The 17,216-nt window shown below is 36.4% G+C and overlaps 1 protein-coding gene across 5 annotated transcripts in view; it reads right to left on the bottom strand.

Annotated features, from left to right (window-relative positions):
• The window catches only part of ROBO2 (roundabout guidance receptor 2), a 572,640-nt gene that overhangs the window by 155,591 nt on the left and 399,833 nt on the right, over window positions 1-17,216 (bottom strand). For all 5 annotated transcript variants that reach the window (XM_061194027.1, XM_061194028.1, XM_061194031.1 and 2 more), the window contains exons 3-4: window positions 4,142-4,299; window positions 1,286-1,406 (exon numbers count right to left, since the gene is read on the bottom strand). In XM_061194027.1, coding sequence (XP_061050010.1) covers window positions 1,286-1,406; window positions 4,142-4,299 — 279 coding nt within the window. The remainder of the gene's footprint in view (window positions 1-1,285; window positions 1,407-4,141; window positions 4,300-17,216) is intronic.

Below are 17,216 nucleotides of genomic sequence, written 5' to 3'. Positions count from 1 at the left end.
AGTACATATTCATAAAGCACACCTAATACTCTAACTGTAATGGAAACCATAATATGGCTCTTTTTTGCATCGCAGCACGGGATCCCATTATACCACGGGTGGCACATCCCAAACTGCAAAAGAAGTTTCTTTAGGGATGTATGCCAGATTCTGATGCTACCTCAGTGTGTTCTGGAGTAATGACATAGGACCTTATCATACCATGCACAGATTCAGAAGATTATTTTACTGGCACACACAAAAAAGTAATTTTAAATTCACAATTATCGCTTGCATTTAAAAAAGAAATCATAATATCTGCAATAGTGACTCTTTTATTCAAATATATATAGGGAGAGATTGATATACACACTTATCTATATATGTGTGTGTATATACATATGTGTATGTGTTTGTGAGTGTGTTTGTGTGTATACATATATATTTCCATACAGATACTTGAATGGGACTTCCATGGGACTTCAGTGTCTTCTAAAGGAATGTTTCATTTTCCAGCATCTTTAGGATCCCCATTTTCCCCAATTTTCTGCCATTGTATTTCTCTTTCAATTTTCCACAGCTGCCCTGTAGCATTTTCCTTACTTTTGTTTAATTGGCCATCTTTACTACCTCCAATTTCCTCCTTCCTAATGCTTTCTCCACTATTTCTGTGATATAGATCTTATCACGTTTTCATTAACTAATTGAATTACTCCAGCTAAAGAGTCCTTTGGCTCTTAAAGTTGAAGAAACATGAATATTATAGCAAAATAGTTGATCAATTTTTTTCTAATTTTGATTGCGTGTGTATAACTAGCAAGCTAGTCTTTTTATCATGAGGTAAAACTGCAAATAGCTCAATCTGAAATTTTTTAAATTAGAAAACAAGTGAAATGGCTATACACTGCACTCTCTAATTTTTAAAAACCTTACCCTGTGTCATGCACATAATAAATACTTGATAAATGCATCACAATGGAATGAGTGATAAATTTTAAATGTATATAATCTCTCAAATAGATTTTGAGAAAGAACAGTTTTTTACCTCCTGATGAAAGGCAAAATCCTATAAACATATATTAATAAAGTAGGTAAATTAATGTTTCAAAAGTTTAATTTTCTTCACATCAAAGATTTCATCTGAAAGACAGAACCAGAAAACAAGACAATTCTAGTCTATTGAGTTCACCACAAGTCAGAAGTAACTGTCCCTGTATGGCCTGGTGTTTGGTATTAGCAAAAATATTTAAAGGAAAAGGAAAAGTAGATAGTAAATAGCAATTTATAATTTAAAAGAGAGTTTTACCAAAGACAGTCAGCTCTGCTGGATCACTGTCTCTTTCTCCCACCATATTGGTGCCAACACAGGTATACATCCCTGCATCACTTTTCCTGGTATTGGAGATCATTAGTTTTCCACCACGGATCTGTTAAAATTGAAAAAAAAGAAAATGGAAAGGAAAAGAAACAGAGAAAGAAAGGTCACTAATAAATAATTTTAAATATTTAAGCACATATTTTTTCTCTAAAAGAAATAGCTGAGTGTCTAAGACACAAAACTCTCCCACTATTTTGGCATCTGCATGTGTACTTTCTTCTCTTAAATTCACCCTCAATATAAGCCTCCATATTCCATTTCTAGAGAATGCTTCTTTAAGGCAGTCTTCCTCTCTATTGCCTGGTCCTATTTTGAATCTTGTGACTGCCCCCATTAAACCACAGTGGTTGGTCTTCACTCTGAGATTCTGTTGAATGAATTTCTATTGACATTTGTCATCAGAACGAAGTACTAGATATCTGCTTTGGATAATATAATGAAATCTAATTGACTCAGAAGAATTCAGTGAGTATTTGTTGAGTACCTCTATGGGCTGGGTAGTGTTCTAGGCCTTTGAGATTCAATAGTCAACCAAATAGTAAAAATCTCTGCTTTCATGGAGTTTACATTTCAATTGTTAGTATTAAAATAATCTTTGCCTCATCTTAACTGTATTTATGAGATAATTTTTGAAGAGGAGGTCAGGTTGAATAAAAACAAATAATTTTTTTTTGAATGATGAGTATGACTTGGTACAAACCACTGGCTTCTAATATGTGGTCCCTAAATGTTTCTTAAATGAGAAGCATTTTTGTTTGAATAAACAAATGTAATAATGTTAAAATGTCTGTTAGTTAAAGGGTACATTAAAGCAGAATAAGGTTTTCAGTAAGTGAATCATCAACTTATAGCTTCTTTTTCCAATTTAAAAATTTTTTTATTATTTATCTAGTTCAACAATCTTAACTTTACAATGACTGAGTGTTCTTAAAGAGATATGAGATAAGAATATGCTGGTTTCCTCCTTTAATTTTAATTTCACAGGCAGACAAACCTCAAGTAGGTACGTTTTCATCAGACTTATTCAGGCTCTAAAACTAGCCATGTCATAGAAAGGGATTTTCAACAGTTTTTTTTTACTTAGGAAGAAAACATAGTCAACCTATTCTCAACTGTATGCAGTAGAGCATAATAAATGATAGGTTTAAACCACGGAGGCCATTTCTCCTTCCCTCAAAGCTGAGTGTGACAATATGATTTGATTTGATTTGATCAGTGGAACTAAAGCAACATTTCACCAGAAGAAAGGCACTCGCATATAGGGACTTGCCTTCTCTTGCTGCAGTTGGAACCCTGAGACCAGTATGAGAACCAGCCCGAGCTAGCCTGCTGGAAAATGAGAGGCCGTGAGGAGAAGAACCAAGATGGCCAGCTGAGAGACAGTCAGTGGCCAGACATGTGAGTAAAGTTATCCTAGATCATCCCAGCTGCCAGCACACGTTTAAACAAGCCACAGCAACATGAGAAAGCCTAGCAAAGATCAACCAAGCTAGCCCAGAGCAAAGAACTGTCAGCTTACCCACAGAATCATACTGTAAATGCAATGGTTATTATAAATCACGGTATTTGGGGGTGATTTGTTACAAAGCAAAAGCTAAATGATTACAAACATGAAAAAGAAAATCTTGAACAGGAGCACATTTTCATAGGTTTGGTACCCAAGCACAGACCACTGGGAACCAAATTATCTTTCACTGTATATCCTCACAGTGTCAACAGTTCAAGCCAGAATCATATGGAATATGTTGTGATCTTTTGCATGGCCTCTCTTGTTCTGTGTTATGATGTAATCACAATGTACACATAAGAATAAAACCTCATTTATAAGATATTTTTAAAGAGAATAGACACCCAGAAAACATGGACTTTTTGATAGAAATGGCACATTTGTTTCGTTGAGACATTATTTTAAATAAAATATATTAATTCTCATTTATTGTACTGAGTATAAAAATTATACTAAGAACCATGTCAGAAGGTTGAGGCATTATCTACTATTTCAGTGGACTGCTCTCACAAACTTCACATACACATGTTGAATGGATCCTCTGAAAAACTAAAATAACTATATGCCATTTCTCTACCTTTTTACCATTTTCTGGGCGTTCCATGTTGAATATTAATTGACTGATTAACCTGATCATCCATTTCCCTTGAAAACAGACTATTTTTCTACAAGGGTTAAACTATAAAACCAGGCAGTTATTTTTACATTGATTTTATTTTCTATCTCTTAAACTTTGAAATGAGTTCTCATATAATATTTTAGTTATAAATATTACATTGGAAAAACTGGAAAAGAGCTTGAAATATTCATCACCTCAAATTATTTCCTCTTATAATTTTGGAAGTAGTATGAAAAGAAATGTTCTAGTTAATACAGTTTATGGCCATCATTTACACTTTGACACTTATGTATTTCATGATCAATAGATGCATTTGGAGATCTTAAAAAAGAGCTTCGACATCAGTATTCTACTGCAAAGATATATTTACATATTCAGATTGGTCCAGTTATTAATATATCATATACACTTGATTTATATAATATTTGACTCTTTGAAGCCTCATTCCAAAGTTTTTATTTTTGGTTATCTTTTTTCAGTCCTTTCAAAACTGTGTAAATAGTAATTAGCACTCAAATACAGTTCTACAACTTTATTAACAAGAAATAATAAATAATATAAATAAAATATTATAAATAATATAAATAAAATAATAAAACACATCAATTTTAAGGCTTGATATTCAATCTCTCTAGGGGTCCATTTTAGTTTAACTCACACTTATTCTTTCTTCCTTGTCGTCAATTCGAATTTTATCTTTTTTCCAGTAGATGGTGGGTTCTGGGTGTCCCCGGGGAGGTTGGCACTCCAGGATTGCAGGCTCTCCGGCTGCCACTACAACATCTGTGGGATTTTGCCGGAAGTCATCTCGTAACACTGAAGAAAAACAATTGTAGTAAAAGAAAACTCAGTGACAGTAACTTTAGCTTTCTCTTGCAAAAGGTAACTTCAAGTCTTAACTTTGTTCTAATAAAATTTGCTGGTATTTACTGAGAACAGAACCACGCCCATCTTAAAATATTTTAGAGCCAATCTAAGCGCTCATCAACAGGGAAATGATTAACTCTATGATTATGAACCTTTGCTATAAAATCTGAGTTTAAAATGAGATAAGCCTAAAGAAAATAAGATGAGACACATTCATGATATAGTTTTGACATTTAATACAAACTCAAGGTACAAAACTGTTTATGTAGTATGATCCCATTTTCTATTTAAAAAGCATATACGCATACATACATGTGTATAAATACATTAAAATAAGTTGTTATACTTGTTACACTTAAAGCCCTGAAACAAGTCATGTGCACGTGGTCTGGGAGCATGTATGCCTGTCAGTCTGGGAGGGGAAGTGGGGTGAGAACTCCTTGAGAAAGCCCTTTCTCGTGACATGAATATGGACAAGATCCACACTGTTTTCATTACACTTCTGAAGATAGACTCATTGTTCACCCTTGCAATGCACTAGCACCCACATACACAGGGCTACATTTTCATTCTGTCTGCATCTCCACCTGCCGAGCGACATCTGGGCAGCGTGACATTCGGAGCAGAGATATCCCTTATAGCAGTTTTGCCAGTCTGAATTTCCCCTCCTTTCATTAGGAGAACAGCAGGTTGGACCTCCGTTGTAACCTCCGAAAATCTGGCATGCCTGGCTCTCCAAATGTCACCTATCTATCTGTGTACTTTTCTTCCCCTGGCAAAATGAAAAGCCTGGAGAAATGACTCAGTCCTATCAGACTGTAGAATGCTGGTTTTATTTAGCAAATAAGGACTATATCTATTTTAGGGTAAACATTAGAAAAAGCAGTTGAGAAAACAGGCGAAGGAGATTAAAGGGTACAAACTACCAGTTATAAAATAAATAAGTTACAAGGAAGTAATGTACAGCACAGGGAATACAGTCAATATTTTATAATAACTTTGTATGGTGTGTAATCTGTGAAAATATTTAATCACTACTTGTACACCTGAAACTAATATAATATTGTAAGTCAACAGTACTTCAATAAAAAATGTAGTTGAGACCAGCTAATATACCATATAACACAATTGCCTCTGCTTTTTGTAACTGCCTTGACTTTTCCTATTCTTTGATATTCTAACACAGACAAGTTTTTTTCCCAATGTACCTTGGGGTAAAAAAATAACACCCCCCCAACACAAATATATGGGTGTATATGTATGTGTATGTGTGTTATACATGTGTACATATATATACACACCCCTACATACATATATACATAAGAACACACACATACATTTTCTATATATAAATTGGTCAAGCTATTTGAAATTGGTCAGCTATTTGAAATCAAAATTGGGCAGCTTGTGCTAGCTTGTTATGTAAATCATCTGCTGCAAATGTGGATTAGGTCAAACCAACTGCCTTTGATGTCCTGTAATGAGACCCACTTCAGCACTCTGCTTCTTTGTTGGGCCAAGTCTCCAGGTTAATTGTCATTCTCCAAATAAATAAAAATCCCCTGTCCTGAAAATAGGTCCAGAGAGACAACTGAGTGACTTTTAAGGCTTTTCTTTTCTTGTCTCTTGCAACATAGTTTTCCATCTTAATGAAGTCATGACCTTTTATGAGATTAGAGAAGCTTGTCTCCTATTGAAGGAGCAGCAAGAAAGAATTCAGCGCAAATTGCTCACTCTTAGTTTATACGCTGATTAATTTACTGCTTTAGCTGCTGAGGAAATGTGTTCCATTTTAGCACAATGAACTGCACATTTTTCGGTTCTCTTGTCTAACTGGCAAGAAGGATGTGATTTATATGCATAGGGGTTTGCTTCTGAATGGGCTGAGAGAAGTGTGCATTTAAATCTGATGTTCAGACACGAGGGTAAGAAGGGGTTAACACTGTGGTTCCCTACTGCAGGTAAATCCTCAAGGTAGAGCAAGCTGGTGACTCATTTATATTCTGAATACAGAACAGCTGCCTATTTATGCAATGTTAAGACTCGCAAAACTATGGTAACAGGGTGGTGAGCACCCCTACAATATCCGGTACTGGCAGCAAATGGTGTTTTGGCAGGCTCTCAATCTAGTCCAAAATGACACATCTGGCCAGTTGGAGAACCTTCTCCAGAACTGGTCTCCTGACAAGTAAGCCAAAAAGCCTCTGCTCAAATAGTACTTAAGACCACTGCAAACGATTCAGAAACACAGTATTACATCAATCTGCAACAAGCCAAATTAAGAGAAAAAAAAAAAGGTCCTTTGATATGGGGGATAAAAAGGAGAAAAATATCATAACAAACTAGGGGCTGCTGCTCTTAAACAATATAACGTGTGTTTATGGCGTTGACAAAAAAAGAAAATGACTCCCATTTGCAAATGAAGCCAAGAAATCTAACATCAACTGTAATTTTAGGCTTTCCGACTATTCACCCAGAGAGTAGAGTGAGATAATAGTATAATTGGTACTGTACCCTCTTCAACTTGTAAAATGCTCTTTGGGGTTTATAGAGTAATTCATTTTTGCTTAGTGATACCATTTCTTTTACGCTACATCTTTGGGGGTAATAAAATGTGTTTCTTCTCTCTCTCTCTCTCTCTCTCAAATAAAACATTTAAAAGAAAAACAACCCTTTCAGCAGGTTCTAGTACAGCAAACAAATATAGAACCTCTCTTAGGAAATAGAAAGTCATTTTTACTCGTCTCAAATTGTATAAATGTTCTGATACCTGCTTCTGTGTTTCTGAGGTTTGTATACCCATTCACAAATGTAAACAAAATAAAATGAAATATTTATTGTTTATAATTTTTTGCTAATTATTCATTTCTGTCTTGGATTTTGCCCTCTGCTTTATGGCAAGTGATAAAAAATAGAAGGTGTTCTCTACAGTAAAGGATTTATGTATGTTAGATAACGGGAACTAAAACAGTCCTGCTGTAAATGTAAAACAGCAAAGCAAGTCCAAATTGAGTCTATATTTTTTTTCTCATTAAGCTCCTATTCTAGAAGGAACTGGGAGCCATATTTTCAATGTGGCTTGACAAGTAAGCCAAAACAAGAACATGCAGCAATATGTGTTTACCTAAAGCTCCAAACAAGTCTTTAAATAGGGTGAAGAGAAATAAACATGATGAACTGAAAAGAATCTGGTTAAAAAGACAAAAGCTGGGGGCAGGGTAGAGGTGAGTTGTACTTTAAAGAAAAAAAGATATAATAGGTACACTTTTGATATAGTACTTGCTTGCAGATCTAAGTTTAGAATACAAGGGTTCAAATCTCCATGGGGGAAAAATAGAAATCTAGTTGGCTAAAACCCAAATATTCATTTCTCTATATGAGCTGAAAACACAAATGAGACTTCACTAAGCTAGTCATAACCTGGGTTAGACTTGAATTCTTTTTACATTGACATGCACAGTGACTTAGAAAGTTATTCTGGAAGATCAATAAATTCTGAATTACTACTGTGTTTGATATGATAGAGTTCATATTCATGACATAAAGATTTGTAACAAATTAATTCAATTCTACAAGAAGACACTGAATACTACAATGTGCTTGGCAGTGTCTTATAAAATGGTTAAGGAATACTGTATAAAACAGAAATGACATAACGGTGCCTGTGGTAGGCTTGTTCTCTAATGCTCCGCAATAACCTCGCCCTCTTGGTATTTATTTTTTGTCTCATCCCCTCCCCTTAACTGTGGGCTGGACCTGGTGACATGCCTTTAATGAAGTGATGGAATGTCATTTCAAAAATTAGGTTACAAAAGGTTGTAAGTTTCATCTTTTTTTTTTTTTAATTATTAGCACCTTTAATTATTATTTATTTATTTATTATTTTTTTTTGGCTGTGTTGGGTCTTCGTTTCTGGGCGAGGGCTTCCTCTAGTTGCGGCAAGCGGGGGCCACTCTTCATCGCGGTGCGCGGGCCTCTCACTATCGCGGCCTCTCCTGTTGCGGAGCACAGGGTCCAGACGAGCAGGCTCAGTAGTTGTGGCTCACGGGCCTAGTTGCTCCGCGGCATGTGGGATCCTCCCAGACCAGGGCTCGAACCCGTGTCCCCTGCATTGGCAGGCAGATTCTCAACCACTGCGCCACCAGGGAAGCCCGTAAGTTTCATCTTTTTGGTTCTGTCTGTCCTTCTGTCTCTCTCTCTCCCTCTCTCCTCATGTGCTTCCTCTGATCATGCAAGATGCCACATTGCTCGATGTAGAGGCCCATTTGGCAATGACCCGAAGGCAGCTTTCAGCCAACGGTAAGCAAGGAACTGAGGCTTCAGTCCACATCCCTTGAGGGCTCAAATCCTGCCAGCAACTACTTAAATTTGGGAACAGAAACTTCTGCAGTTGAGCCTTTACATGAGACCACGGCCCTGACCAACATCTGCATTGCAGCATTGTGAGAGATCCTTAGCAGAAGACTAAGTTAACCCATGTCTGGGTTCCTGACCCACCGACAGTAAGAATATAAATGTGTGTTGTTTTAAGCTACTAAGTTTTGTGGTAATTTGTGATACAGCAACAGGTAACTAATACAGTGCCCTGAAACAGCTTCATACCTAGGTATCCCTTTAGAGCTGACCTCCTGGACTCCTGCTTCTTACTATCCCACATTCTTTAGCTCACCAAGCCCTCTCCCTTCTGTCCTAATTCAATAGTTCTCAAAATTCTTTTTTGCCTCAGTCAACAGAGACAAGGCAAATCATGACTCTGACATTTCATCATTTTAAAATAAATTAGCAATAATAATGAAATGAGACTGCATAATTAGCAGACTTCTGAAAGATACATTTCTGACTTACAACCTACACATGCTTCCAAGCAGTTATTAAAAATGTAGCGCCTAAGACATTATGGATGAAAGTATTCATACACACCATCAGATAAAGAAGACCATCCACAACAAATTAAACTGATCATGGGAAAGGTAATTTAGAAAGAGATATGTAATTAAAAGCATGGTAGCAGCAGTTGAAACCTCTGGCAACTCAAAGCAACGCTGATCACAAGGCTTCCATGCCAGCAGGATTTCTCTCTGTATGTGCACCTGAGCTGTCAGAGCTGTGCAGCAAGAGACTTCGCAGTAGAAGACTGACGACTAGTTCCAAGAGATGCCCATCCAGTGCATATTTTACTTTAAGAATACAAAATTTGAGTAAATCTTGATACTTAAAAGGACCGTCAGAAGCCTTTAGTCATGCATAATATATGAAATAACAATAATTTTTTTTTAAACTTGCTTTTTTGAATCAGCAGCACACACAGTAACACTTTGATCTCCCTATTTTAAAAGTAACTGCCCTACAATAATAGCTAATATTTAATGAGTACACACTATGTGCAAAACCTGGCATCATGGATATGTCATAGGTCATTTGGAATGACCTATTGTGGTGGACAAGTACAGAGTCTGAACCCTGCAGGTCTGACTCTAGACCCTATACACAGTCATTATGCTACAATGATTTGTAATATCACCTGTATCTATTTATTTTGTCCCCACTGCCCTAGTTCAGGATGTCCTCATCTCTTCCTTAATTACTTCCAGGGTATCCTATTTAAACTTTTTCTCTGATTTCTCTTTTAATCTCTCTATTGTGGCTATTATGAGTTTGCTAAGGTGCACATATGATCACATCAATTCCTTTTTCACAACTTTTTAAATGGCTCTTAAGAAAAAATTCTCTTCTTAATGTGATATCAAATGTTGTATAGAATCAGGTCTCTGTGTTTATATTTCCATGCTCATCACATACATTTCTGCAACCCTCTTTCCGTAGACACACAGAGGAACATCTAATTATCGGTGCACATTAGCATATATGGTCTTTCTGCTTGAAAATCTTCCCCAGATACCTCTTTGTTCCCTTACTTTTTCCTATTTCTTTCTTCAAACACATACTGTTCCTTCAGTGTCAGCTTCAAATTCACTCATCTGAAAAGTTTTTTCTTTTACACTTACACGGGACTAGGTAACCCACCAAAGGGCTCCCATCTTGAAGGGCATCAGACGAGTTCATCAAGTATACTTGACAGGTTGATTGAATTGATGAACTCCTCTTCAACGGGTGTGTTGCAGTCTTTTTCTTATTGTATAAAATACACTACAGTGTTTTAATTTGATTTCAAAATGTCATTTCTGAAGAACAATTTAAGTTGGTAGGATTTAAGAGACAGTGCACTTGACTTGCCTACCTGCAAGCTCGTGTATCTCTAAAATAAAAGCCAGGCAGTTCAAAAAGTTCAGAAATCAATCACTCAAAGGAACAACATATTTATGTGCAACCAATAAAACTGCTAGCACAAATTATAGTATATCATAGTAAATATTACAGTGGGTTAGGAAAAATAGTGATAGCCATTTCTACAACTGGTACACATTATTTTCCTATCCTCAGCACCAGCAGCACCTCTCACCATGGGGAATGATCGGGTGTAATCCCAGCCAGCCTGAAGTCCAGGTCCTCTACGCTACTTCCCAGGAAAGAGCACTGTCTTGTCCTGCTGCACTAAATGGCTGTTGTTGGCAGCCATACTGTGACCCCAGGGGGAGCTCCAGCCTCAGAATGAAACTGAGGCTCTGCACACGAGAAAAAATATCTGGGTTCTTGATGCCATAACTGAACAAAGCAATTCTGAAGACTGTGTTAAATCTGGATTTTCTACGCATGGGATCTAAAGAAGTTTTCTTTCATTTTTAGGCCAGTTGAAATTGAGTTTCCCCCTTCAACTGAAAGCTCTACACGGATAAGTTACAATAATTCCGTATTTTTCTGAAGTTGAAAAGACCAAAAGACCTAATAAATCTAAAGAGGAACCATCATTCACAACAAACTACTTTATTATATTTGGTCCAATCAAACACGATATGGTCAGAATGGACAGGCCAGCCACCAGCTAAATAGACAATAAGATCTGATATTTAGGAAACAAGTCATAAGTGGTTTGTTCTGCACAGAAGGGGAATGGGAAAGAAAGAACTCAGTGGGGAGACATCCTGCTACCGCTGTGCAAGCTGACCTCTGGCACCTCTGCAACATGCTGACAATTCCAAAATGAGAAGCTCTCACCCCTCATCCCACTAAGATTCCCTGTGCAAGCAAATTCACTCAGCAAATGATCCAGATAAACCAGTGGTATGAATTGGAGCATGATAAATGAACAGGGATACCCTGTGACTTGCTCATTTTCAAGTCATAGCATTCTGTGAAGCCTCGAATTCTGCAGGGAATAAAACACACAAACACACAACTCATCCAAGAGGGATGGCCAGCTCCAAATTTCTTAGCCAAGTCTTTATTCTCGAATCCTTTTTTAGCCCTGTTCTGTCCTCATCCGCAATATAATTTGAAGTCCCCCTAAGAGTGCCAAGTCTTCCTTAATGTTTTCCATTAATGTTTAAAACTTGCTGAAGGATTCTTAGAAATTGCATGGAAACATCATGCTCTCTGTAATTTGTATCCGTAACCTCTGTAATGCATATGTTCTCCTTGGGGACCAAGAGTTGAGATCATTCATAAACTCTTGGATCACATGTGGCACTGCAAACTGGTGACATCTGACCACGGCAGACTCGAGGCCTGTCTCTGGTAATCATTTCCTTTGGTTTGAGTTAAGGAGCCAGCAGTTGGCACTCCTTCAACACTTGGAAGTCCTATTTTTGGCAAAGTCTAGCATCTGATATTTGACAGGGATCTGCATACCCTATCCATTAGCTTGTGAGGAAGTTGTGGATTGAGGCTAATTAATGTTTAATCAGTTCCTCTTTTTTTCTTAAAGTGCCATTGTCCACAAAATTGTTCATGTGGGATTGATGTTTCCAGAATCACGGAAAACTCAAAGGCATGAGGGGAACTTAGAGGGTGTGTCCGAATATAATAGTACGTCAGGAGGAGAACGGTGTGTAGAATTGAGGGTACTGGTCTAAATGTGTTCAAGGCGGCCTTCCTCTACTGTAAAACAAAAACTCTCCACATCCCCAAAATGTTCTACTCTGCTACCCAACCTCCTTCCAGCACCTGCCCTTTTGCTAATTTCAATCTCAGTCACAGAGATAGCTATAACTCTGGATATTGGAAGAAATAATACATTGAATTTAAAATTCAGAACTACACAGATTAGTCCTAAAAAAAGCATTAAGTGATGTTTCTCAAGATGGTAACAAAGGGAAACACCAGATTATTTCAAGCTAAAATACTGCCTCCTACTTTCTCTAAATCTGTGTTGGGGCATTAATAAATAAATAAATAATCACAACATCTTTATAGCATTTATATTTACAGGACGATCACAAATAACCATCTGTCTGCTTCTAGCTCTTCAATCTGGTTCATGTCCCATGAGCCTCAAGTCTTCAGCTAAAGCAGTTAGGCTTCTAGGTATCAGGAAGGCTTGTTACAGGTGCTTTGTGGAATGCTTTTTTTTTTTTTTTTGGCCCACTATTTCTCATTTTTTTCCCACACTCTTTCTTTTTTGCCTCATTTAGCTCTCACTGTAAGACCAAAGAAAACAAAAAATTGAAAGGGACAAATCTCTTTTATATTTTATATATATAAAATTTGTATACATATGTCTGTAAAAAATTTTAATTCAATATACTTATATATTTATTTAAGTGCACATTTAAATTTAAAATATACATAAGTATTTATTTAAATTCAAACTTCAAGATTCATTACTGCCTTAAAGCTACATCTGTCAATTTGAATAAAGAAATAAAGGGCTATCAAGTAAATATTAATGTGCTGCTTTATTCTGGATCCCAATAGATTACTACTCTCCTCCCGCCTTGTTAGTCCTTATCTGAAGGCATTAGCTTTTACAGCATTCTAACATTGCACAGTTCACAGAGGTACACAGTCTGAGCAGCTGTGCACCTCTGTCATTTCACCCTTTCCTAGTATCAATGGGTTAGTGCTCTGATATTTCTCTCCCATGGTGTATTCTGATGTGCCTGATCAGCATGAATTACAATGCCAAGTAACTGCCAGATGTCATGAGTTATAAACTCAATAGTCTAAGGATTATTACACATTAGGGCACCCTACAGTGTAAGGGTGTCCTGGAATTTATGTGTTATTTATTACCTATTGGCAAGGTCTCAAAGTAATCTCACCCCTGCTGATGAAATGAGGGTTGGAAGGAGAAGAAGGTCAAGGTCAACCTTCCTTGTCAAGAATGCCAGTTACTTTGAAACTACTATTGCTCTATCTTTTTTCCTGTCTACCTGAAACTCAACAGATTTCTGAATAAGTGAGCTATATGTTATAATGGGCTTTCAACATGATTCTGCTGATTTCACAATTTCCATCATTTCACCTATTTTAACAACACACTTCATAACCATAATCACTAGTGGTCTGATTTAGAGTGTAACAATGAATCTCACCATAATTCATGAACTTAAAAATGACCACTGGGAGAGTATGCTGTTTATTTCCCTCTTTTACACAGGAATATATACCAAAGCATAACTGCATGAGACTTACTTGAATTCAAATGCAACAATGAAAGTATTTTTTATAAATTTGTGGAGGTGATCACTCTGTAGTATATACAGCTGTTGAACTATAATGCTGTATACCTGGAATTTACATAATAAAAAAATCATGTTCCACATGCCTGTGGGCTCTTTAGTCTTTCCTATCTAATATTAAGATTTGCATACATCCACACTGCAAAATATGGGCATTACTGTAAGCTGTCAGGAATTTTGCTGAAATGGATGTAATTTGACCTTTGGGAAATGTTCTATTTGATTACTACATGACAAGAACTTTGAAATGTTTCCTAATCCAGAACATAGCATATTTATTTTTTAATTGGCTGATTAAAAAAAAGCTCTATCATCTCTCTACTCTATCCCAAAGACCCAGTAACCTTCTTTTCTTTTGCCACCCAATGAATTCTGAATGCTGCGGTTAACATTCAGCAATCTCATTACCCATCTACCGTAAATCTTCAAAAGCATCACCGTATTTTGACAGCTAAGCAGGAGAAGAGGAAGCAAGAAGCATATCCAAGCACCTTTTATGAATGCAAATGTGCTAAAGACCACATTTAAATTATTTCAGAAAATTCATATTACATCATTGACAACAACCAGCAAACAATGTGCTTGAACCTATGAGTAGCGCAATTTCTTTTATTCCTGATGCTAACTCCACAGGCCCGCATCCAACCTTGCCATATAATCTGTGGAAACAAACTGATACCAAAGAACAAATGATGGATAGCTTTTTAAGGTGTAAGTGATACTGAGTTCTCATGATGAAAATTTATTATAAGTATGTTTTCCCCAAAAGTGTTTAAATATTTTAAAATTCATGTAAACTCTAATCAAACCTTCATATCTTACATGAAACTAGAAAGAAGTCTAGTTTCTTAAGCATGGAGGTTTAGAGAAAAAAACCCCCTCTTCCTCATACCCTGTAGCCTTGGTCAGCCACAGAGTATATGCTCAGCAATAAGGGAATAAATCAAATTGCCCTCTGAGTCTTTTGCTATATTTTTATTTTCTGGGCTCCATGGTTATTCCTAGGACTAAGACTCAGTACAATTTTACTCTCAAAATAGTCATGGATAAAAAATAAACAGAGCCACTTCCTTCCTGCTTGGTGAGGTGCCAGCTCCCTATATGGAGATAACCACCTAGTTGCATGTGATTGTTTTAGCTTCTCTGCCTGGGAGGGTACCAAAACTTAATAAGTGAGATTTATCAGAAAGCCTGCCAAACCTTTACTGTTTAGTTCTAATCAAAGCTATTTGTGATGCCAGATTATTAAAATTCACAAATTATTATAATTCCTAATTTGGGCCATTTTCATGCACCACATATCAGCCACTTCACCCCACTCTTCCCCAAACTTTCTACACATGGTAAAATTAGAAACTTTTTTCTTGATACTCTCAATGAACAATCAAATTATAACTGTTCTGAATGTAAGCAAAATACGTATATTAAATGTGGGCCAAATAAGAAAATCAGAGGTTGGCAAATGGGTTAATTTTCAAAATGAATTAGTGGATCCTAAATAATCAAATGTTACATATATTTATGCAGTGATGTCTAAAGCACATGGCTAATACAGCCCTTGAAATGTTTTTTTCCACATTTACTTAAAAGGAAGACCTTTGCTTCAGTAAGCTTCTAGGAGATATGGCTTCAGTTCCTCACTGGGAATGTTGTCAGTTGATAAAAGTGCTGGGTATGGAGTTTGGACTATAAGACTTCTCATTTCCCTGCTAATATCACAAGTAGCTGGGGAAAAATTTATTCATTCCTTCTGAAATCTAAAATCTTTAACCTTACCTATTATTATTTTATCTTCCATACTAAACATTTGAGAAAGTAAATGGAAGCATTCTTCATAATTATGCCAGGACAGTTCCAGGAAATCCAGGCAGAATGTTAACTACCCTCCTCTTTTCTTCTGTGTGGTTTATTCTCTAAAAATCTCTACTGCCTCATCTTTGCCCTCTCAATCATAATTCGCACCCACACTGGCCTTTCCTCAGGTCCTGGAACATAGCAAGCTCTTTTCCATCTTAGGACCGTCACACTATTTTCTATTTCTAGGTGCACTCTAGTTCCTCTCCACTGTTTGCCCAGTTCCTTTCATGATACCTAGAACTTCCATTTAATAAATGTTTATGGAACTATTACTTTTTGACGGGGAGGCAATATGACATTATGGTTAAAATAATGGGCTTAGTCAGAGGCCTGGGTTTGAGGCTCGGCTCTGCTACTTTATTAACTTGATGGTCTTAAGTCTCAGCCACGTTAAGGCTCACCTTCTTCATCTGTAAAATGGGGATATTAAAGTTTATGTCTTTGGATAGTTATGAAGAATAAAGAAAGCGATCTTTGTAAAGCACATCGTGAAGCAAAGGAAACACTTCAGAAATAAGAATTATTATTGTTGTTAGGAATTAAGAATGCTAGTAAACAAAAAAGGGACCCTGAACCCTATCTTCAAGAACCCTATCTTGTGTATAAAATAATTCCTCTTTTAAGGTCTTGAGGGTCAGACAGTCAAATACTATGCAATTGCTACTGGATGGTGATAATTACTATGAGTGAGTACTACCGGATTTAGGATTTATATATAACAGTATAATTCTAAAGTCAAATGTATTTAGGTATCATTATTTATGTTGTAAAGTATTATCTGGGCAATAAAATATCATTGGTTCCTCCAAATCAAAAAGTTTAACTTTGCTCAATAAGTTTTACCCAGCTCATTTCTAAAAGGTGATTTTAATGTGATATTTAATTTTGCTTTGTTTAATTGATACCAAGTAAATTAGATATTCTCACTTTTCAATCAGTTCTAGTTCTAACTACTAATTTGAGATAACAGAAGAGTTTTTTAAATCATTGGTTTCTTTTTTATTTAAAAAGTAGGTACTGAATATTTTGATGGTGACAGGTGCTATCACACTTAGAAGTACAAGATATTTCAAGCAGAGATCTTGCCCTCAGGGTGCTAAAGAGATTTAGAAAAGTTACCAAAATATAAGTCAAAAATCACAATCTGAAAGAAAAAAAAGCATGCAGCATCATAGAACCACATTGAAAATGTATTAGGATACAAAGGAGGGAAACTGGTTTCAACAAGAAAGTCATTTTATCAGGGCCAGCTTCAGAGCTGGGTTTGAAACATGCACAGTATGCTTTAATTAATTACAAAAAGAAACATGCTGGAATGTGCTTGCATGTACAAAAAACAATCTCTGAAAGGACACACAAGAAACTAATAATAACAAAGCCTTTGCAGAGAAAAACAAAAGTGGGAAGTGAGGGATGAGACAGGAAGACTTC

The sequence above is a fragment of the Eubalaena glacialis genome, chromosome 6 (assembly GCF_028564815.1).
Source record: "Eubalaena glacialis isolate mEubGla1 chromosome 6, mEubGla1.1.hap2.+ XY, whole genome shotgun sequence".
NCBI classification, from domain to species: Eukaryota; Metazoa; Chordata; class Mammalia; order Artiodactyla; family Balaenidae; genus Eubalaena; species Eubalaena glacialis.
Note: the sequence above shows the minus strand (reverse complement) of the source record. Positions and strands in the feature narration are given on the sequence as shown.